The 10,925-nt window shown below is 40.6% G+C and overlaps 1 protein-coding gene across 4 annotated transcripts in view; it reads right to left on the bottom strand.

Annotated features, from left to right (window-relative positions):
* Positions 1-2,638: 2,638 nt before the first annotated feature.
* The window catches only part of LOC118798750 (inactive phospholipase C-like protein 2), an 85,238-nt gene continuing 76,951 nt past the window's right edge, over positions 2,639-10,925 (bottom strand). For all 4 annotated transcript variants that reach the window (XM_036558282.1, XM_036558283.1, XM_036558285.1 and 1 more), the window contains exon 7: positions 2,639-4,346. In XM_036558282.1, the coding sequence (XP_036414175.1) occupies positions 4,137-4,346 (210 nt within the window). In that variant the 3' untranslated portion in view covers positions 2,639-4,136. The remainder of the gene's footprint in view (positions 4,347-10,925) is intronic.

Below are 10,925 nucleotides of genomic sequence, written 5' to 3'. Positions count from 1 at the left end.
AGGCTCTTCCCCCTCTAGCATTTGTGAGCAGTCTTGCAATCAATAGCAGTGCTTTCAGCCTGCCAGTATCATGCCAGCCGGTGAAAGATTTGCCTCCGTCCTGTGGGGTGGCTGTATATCTAGCAGAGAAAGGCCTGTCTTGCTTTTGCCCGGCCTAAAGCGATCTATTGAGCAATGTGGTTCGAGCCACTTGCTGAATTCGTCATTTATAATGGCAGTTGTGCAAGTTCGTGATTCATTTAATTGCCTTGAGCTAAATCCCAGGTAGAGTGTGTGTATATCATTTCTCAAAGGTGTCATTACTGTGTATCTACGAAAACCTAAAATGTTGACAGAAGACAGTGATTTAAGGCTATTTCACGTTCAAAGAGGCTGCTTTTCCTCCGGTCAGCTGGTCCCTTCTGGATTTAAAGGGGTTTTACAGTGTGAGAAAGGCTCTTTTGAGGGGAATTCCACCAAAAACAACATGCAACGTGGGTGGTTTTGCATCTCCTTTTGCATTCCGTTACCATACAAGGTGCTTTTTGCCAATCACATGCTGTCCATGCTTCTTTCACTGCATTTACTGTTGAACCCCTTGGTTTTAACCTATGGAAAGCAGAGGACTGTTCTCATACCTCTTATGATGATGTCAACTGCACTCACTCCTCAGTATATGTGCAACTGAGCTACAGTCTTGCTCTCTGAAGTCACCGTCTGCGGTAGTATCACTGTAAATACAAGGTGACCAGCTAAAACTGGGCGACGTTCTCCACTGAAACTGATCTGCCCTGCAAGCCAAGATTAAAAATGTAGCTAAGCAGCTAGCTATGTATCACACTTGCAACAATCTTGCATGCAGTCACAATGCAATTTGGGTACTGGGGTTCTTTTATAATCAGACGTGGTATAATGGTATTGTGAAATGCAGTAGACCAATAGCTTGTACATTAGTTTTCTTCTCCCTTGGCACACCTTCCTACCAATTTCTGTTTGTTTAATATTATTCGTTTTTTTAACAGTAAGTTCTGATGTCAAATCAGCTCAAGAGTGGTCTACCTGCGCTGTTATTTGTGATAACAACACAATGGGTGTGTATCAAAACCTAGTGAGCTCTCTAAGTAGCCGTTGTCTACATAGGCTGCTGTCTAAGGCCCAATCCCATTTCTTCTTTTTAACCCTACCCCTTGTTTTCGAGTGTCACCCTAACCCCTTGGAACTGAGTTACAAGGGGTAGTGGTTAAAAACTTGCCCTACGAAATGGGACAACCCTCAAAAAAAAACAAAAAAAACAAAACATTGCTTCATTAACAGGCTACTAGCGCTGCTCTGCAGGCGACCCAGCGCGTCTTCAGTGAGGGCAGAGAAGGTTCAGCTCCTCGCTGCTGGATTTAGTTACATTTAGCGCATCAAATGCTTTCAAAGAGGGGAATAAGACAATCATTTATCATCACCCACTCCAATTATTTGGTGACGGAAGCTGAAGTCATCTATTCGCTAGCTTCTTGTTCGAATTTTCCCGTTCCACCTTAAATGGTGCAGCAGTTACATTCTGGCGCTTCTGGCGTCAATACTGCCGGACTATTTAAGGTGGAACGGGAAAGTTAGCTAGCTACTGAGAAATTAGCATGCTATTAGCGATTTTTTTTGTGCTTGTTATGAAGAAAATGACCATCACACATTGAAACGACATTAAACTAAGATAATACAGTAGTTATCGTAATTTTTTTAACGGAGAAGTCTCACATCTGTGGGTTTCTTCGGTCGCTCGCGCAGCCATCTTGTCGGTTATTCTTTTTTCTCATATCACTCCGTTTGGAGTTTGCCTCTGTAAAATCTCCGTTTGGAGGGCCGTGTAGCCCTAACACGTCGCCCTACCCCTCTATCTCAACTAAAATTGGGACACCCTTACCCTAGACGTGAACGCGCAAAACAGAGAGCTAAGGGCTAAGTGGTAGGGGCGAGGGCTGAAATGGGATTGGGCCTAAGTAGGCAGCGTTCCAACCGTCATCTATCCTTATAAGACAGATAAATGAGACGCTCTAGTTTGACAGCAGTGACGTCGCCGCTTGTTCCCGCCCACTGCACGAGACCGGCGTTACTTACCTCAGCCGTCAGAATCACAGTTAGCCAACATGGATCTGCTCTGGCGGTTTATATAGCGATTTTAATTGTATTAGCTCTGAATGAAACAGCAAAATAGACAAGAGTTGTGGTCAAACGCGGAAAGTATAGGCTATTTGTGCACCTTTATGACTAGAAAACAGATAAATACCCCAGAAAATCTGAATAATTTACATTTGAAGATGGCGTCGCTGCTTGGTGAAGCGCTTCTGCCCGCCATCGTCAAACAAAAGTTGCGCCGCACTGCATCGCGGGATTGCCTCAGCAGCTGAGGAAACATCCGATGCTCTCTCGATATTGGGCCAAAATGAGAGACCTCAGTAGGCAGCATATGACGGTTGAAACGCTGCCTACTTAGACAGCTGCCTATGTAGACAGCAGCTACTTAGAGAGCTCACTAGGTTTTGAGACACACCCATTGTGTGGCTAACCTGTCAGAAAGCTGAAATTCCTTAACTGAATTGGGCCTCAGTCTCTATGGTTGGTGGATTGGGAGGATCATGCCACTTTCCAAAGAACATCTGACAACACACAGTTAAGAGAATGTATTTGACGTAGTTTATTTCAGAGCTTTTGGGCTTTTAACGGAGTAAAACAAATCCGGTATTTGAAACTATCCCCCCAACTGGTATAAATGGTTCACTACGCTTAAAAATACACAAACTGTTACAGCACTGAAATGTATGAAACAACATTTTTTCCTTTTTTTTTTCAAACGTCCAGTTAAATCTCTGGTAAGAAGTTGTAAAATCTGATGGAAGTGGTTCACTGGGTCCAACAGTAGATCGGCACGGTGAGACGACCAATGGGATGAGTCGGAGATGAATACTAACCAACTATAAGCGATGAACTGGCAGGTTGGCACTGGGCAGGCTTAGCTTTAGCCGAACAGGCAGAGGAATCAGATTTCTCTCTAGCAAACCCCTCCCACCCCACCAATAGACAAAAATCGTTAGCAACGAGGCACTATCATGTTTAACAGTATCCATAAATAGAATTACTTTTTTTTTTTCCAGGAATGATTTAGAAGCATAACCGTGTCCTTCAAAATATCCAGGAGCTTCCTTTTTTCTCTCTTTCACACATACAGTTTGCTGCTGGTTGTATTTGAAAGGTACAGTATATTCCATCTAAAGACTCACATTCACTCTCCATAGAAAATAAAAAAAACAAAACAAACAAAAAAAAAACAACAAACAAAAAAAACACACCTTTTGCAGAACTTGGGGCTGACCAACTGGCCATGTTCCATCAGCCCAGTTCTGCCCACCCTTCACACAAATAAAATTGTAACTCTTTAAAACAGCCATTTTCTCTTAACAAAATAAATCTCATCAATTAAAATGGTGCACATAGCAAAAAAAGGTAACAGATCTCCATATATATATATATATATATATATTTATATATATATTTCAAATATTTATGTTGTATATACAAGCTATTTCGGCAGACGAAACACAAATTAGTTCGTTATTGTAAACAGCTCGGCTCATTTGATCTTTCTCTTTCTCTCTCTCGCGCTCTATCTTTCACTCGCTAATCATTCTTGGCTCCAGTTTCGGGTCCTCAAAAACCGTTTTTGTGCTTATAGGCGGTCATGGAGGGAGGCTCCTTAAGTGCACATCTTTAGGACAACGCAGTGAATCCTGTCACTGTCGCATCAATACTAGCACAGCAATTCACAGGCCCTGGGATTTGGAGGCGGGGTTAGGCGGAGTCAGGACGCATCTGGTGTAGCATGGGTTTATGGTTTGGGATCTTGGACAGAAGTTCACCGTGAGTTGAGGCAGTTTGCCCAAAAGGTATAAACACTGAAAAAAGTGTGGGCAGAGACATTAAAGGACATCTTGGCGGAGTTTAAGGCCATTGCTCCTGTATTACAACACTATCCCTTCAAAACTTGGCTTGTGGGCCACATACAGCTTGACCACTAACCGCTCTGCTCCTTTCAAACCAATTCAGGCTTAGGAGGGAGCGATTGGTATCTGGGTTCAGGGATTTGGGGCTTGTAAAAGGAATAACAAAGCCCTTTAGTTCTCCTCGTCATCGCTGATGTCCTCCTCCCCTACAGCCTTCTCCGGGATTGCCTCCAGGCTGCGCCGGGGCCTGGAGTCGGAGCCTGTGGACGGGGTTGCGGACTGGCCACCCTTGGCCAGGTTGCAGGTAAGCGCGGCGTAATGCACCTGCTTCAGGTTCTCCAGCACCTCGGCCCGCGCGTGCTTCAACAGGTCCGCCTGACCCTGAGGAGACAACAAAGCACATTTTGAAAAAAAAAAAAACACGTTGGTGACTAAAAATAATGATAACTGTTCCATGTTCAAACGTAAACGTAAAAAAAAAACAAAAAAAAACAAAGCCTGCTGCATTGTTTTTATTGTCTATATTCCACTATACAATTCTACAAAATTTTTGCTATTCAGTGTATTTTTTTATCTATTATGCCAAAACAATTTGATGAAATTAAATCATGGAGAAATCTGAGATTTCATGAAATGTAATGTGATCTAATTAAATCAGAATCAGGATTTTTACAGAATTTTTGTCATGGCCATTTCCCATCTGCTAGCTGGTCCATCACATCATGCTACTTAAGATAGGAAGGTGAAGGCTAGCACGTTTCCACTGAGTGACACTACTGCAGCTTTTGAATTTTTCCAACGCCATTAGATAGCTCAACATGCTTGGAGGAGAATGCTAACTGCCCATTCCCACGTCAGCTAACAGATGTTGTGTTGGCTAGCATCATGCTGAGTAACGGTGGAGAGGTAGGACCATCCTACTCAGCCAGAGAGAGGGGACAGTTAAGCTTTCTTTCACTCCCAGCCATCCCAGGGTACACTCACGTTCTTATGTTCAACAACAGGGTCACCAGTTAGATGGCTGCGGCACTTGGATTACTCACTGTAATTTTTTATTTCCCATGTACTTTATATTGCTTCATAACGTTCATAAGATCCACACAGTGATTCTGTGGTTGCAATACACTACGGGGAATATAGGGGCAATATGGCCTCTGTTATTCATTGTATTTGATTGCGTCGTTAAGAAGACCACATTGCCATGTTGGTAGGCAAGCTGTAACTCTGACTGTGCTCTGATAGAGCTTCTCATCACTGCTACTGTAGCTACAACCCTGCAGGAGGCTGAAGACCAAAAGTAAAACAGCAAAATCAGATCAGACTGACTACGAAAAACATGCAGAGTGGACACTTTAGATGCAGTCTCCAGAAAATGCTACAAGGAGATGAATAACTTAGATTGGTAGACTGGATCCATAGCTATAACCTGCACATCTTCAGAGTTTAGAAAATTCCAATCCATGATTTTATAAAAACTAATAAAAGTAGCTACCAAAGCTGCCACAGCTCTTAAACAGTAAAGTCATAGACACATATAAAGCTGAAGTCAGCTTTAATGGTGCTGCAGTTACACTGAGGTTCCCTAAACGTAGAACAAATTACAAAAGTTGGCGAATACGAAGCCAACATCAGCCTACCTCCATATTGCATTAATTTACCTCAATAAACACATCCTCACTCAACAAATACCTTAACCTTGTTTGGAGATGTTTAATGAGCAGCTAACAAGCAGCAAACCAAAGCAGCTGTTGAACGTATCTCACTGGCTGATCTAACACCACGTCCCAAACCACACACTTCTTCACCTACTACGCTAATGAGTGCATTTCTTATGGTATATGTCTTATCTAGTATACAGTTTGGGATGGGGTGCTAATAACACAGCGGGAAATCCCAGCCATTTAGATTGTTATGACTACAGCAACAAATCAAATAAAATACGGCAAAAACAAGGCAATACACTCAATTATATGAGTTAATACACTTTAAAATTAGATTTTAAATAGTCATCCAAAAAAAATAAAAAATACAAAAAAAAACCCCAATAACAACCACGCATTTTACTGCTTTTGCTGGATTGGTCATTATATCACTGATCTCATTACAAATCACCACAGTACTGCTGCAATGAACCTGATGTTGCCTACCAAAATGGTGGCAGCACAATTGTGACATCAGTGGAATACTATGAATTTTGCTGCACCATAAAAGAAGAAATTGTTTGTTGCAGAGTCTTCAAGGGTTCTTTATGTGTTTATATATGGAGAATGTTTTGTACATGGTTTTACATAGAACGTCTTTGAAAATGGTTCTGTATATCACCAAGAAGTGTTCTTCTATTGTTACAAGCTTGACATCGTACAGCTTGATATCCTTTTCACATTCCCCATCAATCTAAAGAACCATTTCACCGTGCAAAAAAACATTTAATCATGCAAAGGGCTTTTTTGAGTGTTCATGGTTCTATATAGAAGCATTTTCTTTACTAAAGAACCCTTGACAAACCATGATTTGTAAGAGTGTAGATTGCATGATTGCAGCGCGCAGAGAAAAATGAAACCAAAGCAGGAAAAGTTGTTTGATTAGTCCATTAATTAAACAGCATTTGATTTGTTAATCAACTAAATAAATGTTAGTCATATGTTAACTATAAGATTGAATGCAAACTATAGACGTTAGCAGCAGGCCTACTGTTCAGCACCACATCAAAGGGGTCAGTGATTAGAAAACAGAGGTGGACACATGAAGCTTCCCCACCCAGATGGACAGTCAGGGAAATGTCATTTTAATTTGGTATAATTACTATTATTGCTTCTGTTGAGTGAGAGAATAATAAAAATCAGAATAATTCAAAAGACTTTTCCAGTTGTTGCAATATTACACCAGAGAGCACAATCCCCTGTGACAATGGCATTTCCTGCATCCCTCGGGTGACAGAATGTGGTTTGTAAATTGCCTGGGTAAAAACAAATGTGGGCAATTAAATACAGAAAAGGAAACAAGCACACTGTCCATAGCAAAATTGACTAAAATAGTCAAAGGAACCCCTTAAACTCCAAGGCTGACTTTATATGGTGAAATTTTAATGCAACTTTAGTTGCTTGGAATACATTAAACTAAACTGCACTCAATTTGCAACAGTTGCGAGCACCTCAACTTTGTGAGACAAGTTTCAGGCAACTCACAACACGCAACAAGTTGCATGTAGGTTTCACTGTGTAAAGCCAATACCTACACATGCCCTATTCCTCACTCATAACTACATACCTTACATCATATGCGTCAGGCTCCAATGCTTGCAGGCCAAAACACTGCAGACTTGAGCACACTGCCTGATTCAGCTGATCGGCTAATTAAGAAGGCCTTCATGCACTGAATTCAGAGCATTAAATGAGGGTAAACGCTAATCTCCACAGCACTTTGGCCCGGAACGTCAGTTTGACATGCCTGCCTTACATGCCAAGTTATGAAATGATTACAGTAGCTACTAAGTATAAACTGCATAATAAGGCTACAGTTTTAGGAGTTAACAGAGATGCATATAAAGACCGCTGAGTTTTCTGACACCAGGTCACAGTGGCTTAAAGACGACAGATGGCCACCTTATGTTCCTCAGTGATGGGCTGAAGTCACTCAGATTGACTCTACAGAGCTGACTGAGTTTTCAGCAACATCCAACCCTGCTAATCCTCCACATATCCACTTAGGCTAACCGTGTTCTCTAATTAATTATGTAGTCTGGCAAAGCGGCTCGCCAGGATAAACAACAGAAATGACCTTAGGGGAAATGATCAAGGGACCATGTATTAATCAAAGGGCGGTTTCAGCACGGAGCATAATCTTTAATTAACACATGCAAATGTGACTTATGTTAAGGGTCAAACAGTCATTATTACAGAGAACAGTCTTGTCATATTTTAGATGAATATCACACAGGGCAGACTTTTTAAACTTCTATATTTAAATGAACTAAATTCCCTTGGGTCAGCTTCTGTCCATTGTTTGTCCATCTCCATTATGAGGCAGCTAAACTATAGTGGAAATGAAACAGCTGCTGTCTCCTGCAGTATAGCTATAGAACTCATAGCTGTAGCAGGTGAAGTGGTTTAATATCCCATCAGGAGAGAAATATGACCATCATACAAACTCACATTTATACTCATTGGCCATTTTATCAGGAACACCTACCATATACTTACTAGGCCTTTTATGACATACAAACTACTCTGTGAAACTTTCATACAACAAGGAAACAAGATTTAAGCACAAATGAATCAGCTTAAGTGCGTGAAATCAAGTGCCAGCCTACAAGTCAGTAACTCATTTAAATGCATTTAAATGATCTAAATCCCCTGGGTCAGCTGTAGTTTTTAAGGAGAGAAAACTGACCCCATTTTTTCACTAATTGGCCATTTTTCAAAAATACCTACCCTAGTAGGTTACACTTAAAGACTGTAGCCCATCTGTTTCTGTACAGTTTATCAGCCCCCACCCATCAATCAATGAAAACCTCTGCTGACCAATCTTATTTGCAAATTGTGTAAACAAACTGTGCACAACAGCACTACAGCAGGGGTGTCCAAAGTCCGGCCCCCTGGGCCAAATGTGGCCCGTGGACAGATTTTAAGTGGCCCATGGCTTTTGTTTGTTAAGTGGCCCAATATGTTGCAGTTCTTCCTTTCAACTGATGAAGGCATTTAGTCAAGATCATAGCCATAAAGCCCAAACTACACTTAATACATTAGACATGCTTTATTATTACTCTTAATTTCATCATGTGTTATAAACGCTTACCGATCCAATTTACTCTGAATGAGCAATCCAACAATTAAAGAAGGCTTGTGCATCTTTTATACAGTGATAGGAAACACAGTAGTTTACAATGCACATAATATACCACATTTAAGCACGACTCCCAGTTTGATTATTTGCTCTGCATTTTGAAAATGTAATATTTTGAACCCTTTGTGAATAACATTTCGGCCCTCATGTATACTGACATGGTATGATCTGTCCCTCTTTGAAGAAAGTCTGGACACCCCTGGTCTATAGTCAGTAACTGTACATCTACAAAGTGCACCTACGTTGAACTCTTTCAGCATGTATTTTCATGCAACCACTTCTATAACTGCGCTAGCTTTATGTAAAATAACACCTGTCGCAAGAGGCTTCCTAAATACTGCATTCATTCATGTTGGCAGTTTAGCTGTCAAGGAAAAAAGCACCTTCTTACAAATAGCACCTGTTTCAGGTGCCTTACTGCAGAAAAGGTGCCAGTCACTTCCAGACAGCGCAGCCTTGGGCATTATCATCTGGAAATCGAGAATGCTATCAGCTCAGCCTGACAGAACCTCACAGCAGAGAGAAGCGAGGGGCAAAAAAAGCAAACGAGAACAAAAGCAAAGTGAGGAAAAGAGTGAGAGAAGCGCTAAACGATATATCATCTACACTGGTACAGGTATCACACAGCAATGCTGTGTTCATGGTATTTACAGATGGGTAAGAAGATAAATTGCATTTTTATCATTATCGTGATAAACACATTCTAAGACCTACACTGGCAGAATAGATTATAATACCTCACAACTGTGGTGCCAAAAGGGATGGAATTAGATTGGTGGGAATGTACAGTAAAAGCAGGCCTGAATGCTGCGCTCCCATGTGAAGAGTGAGTAACTTAACCATTAGGCTAAATGGCCAATTACAAAACACACCAGTGAACAGCTCTCTCTTTAACTACTAGCCTGTAAAAATGTATCAAATATTATGATTATTCTCACTCTAAGGCTACTGTCACAACAAATCTGCATGGCCATAGGGGGCTTTTTGTAAATGCTGACTGTTTCTCAGCTTTTCAATGCACAAAAAATGCGTGTGCAGTTCTGATGTAAGTAGCTGTTAGTATTTATTTTGATTGCACAATAGTATACGGTGCTTTTTATTTTTATTTTTTGCTTTTTACTTAATTAAGAGGTTAGTTAGGCTTCCGGTTAAACAGCCAAAACAAGTACTTAAGGCACATCCTGAAGTTCGGACTGCTTTGAAACAACAGTTCAAATAAAAACTAAATAAATCTCTCTATATGAAGCTTCTGTCTATTTAATGTTTAAGGGGGAATTCCACTGATTTTTCATCATTCCAGCATAACTAAATAGTTAAGATGTAAACTGAGTCACAGTGGTAGTGAATGGAATGAGAAGTCTGAAGAGTTTAATGCCTCCTAAAGCTCCCTCACAGAAAGTTATTATATGATTTAGCCGTACAATGCCCTGCATGTGCCCATTTATGCATATATATATATGTATATAGCTGTTGTCGGAACGAAGCCTCGTTTTTTTGAAATGGTAACTTTACAGGAGAAGGAAAAAAGTTACTGTGCTTTTAATGTAAGTCAATGGGACCAGAATTTTTTCCAAGTAATTTTGGCCCATTTCTCTCGGTCCATTCATCATGAAAAACACACTATGTAAAGGGCAACAGGCATTTTCAAATTATGCCAAAAACTGAAAAATGAGGTGGGGAGATACGAGGTTTTGTCCGGAAGCAGCTATATATATGCATATATATAGAAGATTCACTGGTTGTTTTGGACCGTAAACAAATGTAGACAATCACAATCCCTGGTTTCTAAAGAAATCTGAGTTGGTAAGTTCCTCTATAATTAACCATTTCCTCAAACCACTCTGAATGACTTTGTTTATGTCTCAGAAATAAAAATTCCCATTTCAGATTCCCTCAACTGTAATTTTCAAGACAAGAAAACAGAACAGAAAGTCCAATCACTACAGACCGTCAGGTTTTTAAGACATTCTTTTAGCACAGTGTAGCAACACTTTAGGGTCGTTAACTATTATAATGCAATTTTAAATATCTTCTGATATTGGGACACTTGAAAGATACTGTGATACTGACTTCTATCAATGTCTCCCAGAAGTGAGTAGCCGTAGGAAGAGTGAGAGA

The sequence above is a fragment of the Colossoma macropomum genome, unplaced genomic scaffold (assembly GCF_904425465.1).
Source record: "Colossoma macropomum unplaced genomic scaffold, Colossoma_macropomum, whole genome shotgun sequence".
Lineage (NCBI taxonomy): Eukaryota > Metazoa > Chordata > Actinopteri > Characiformes > Serrasalmidae > Colossoma > Colossoma macropomum.
This window is presented reverse-complemented; position numbering and strand designations above follow the sequence as displayed.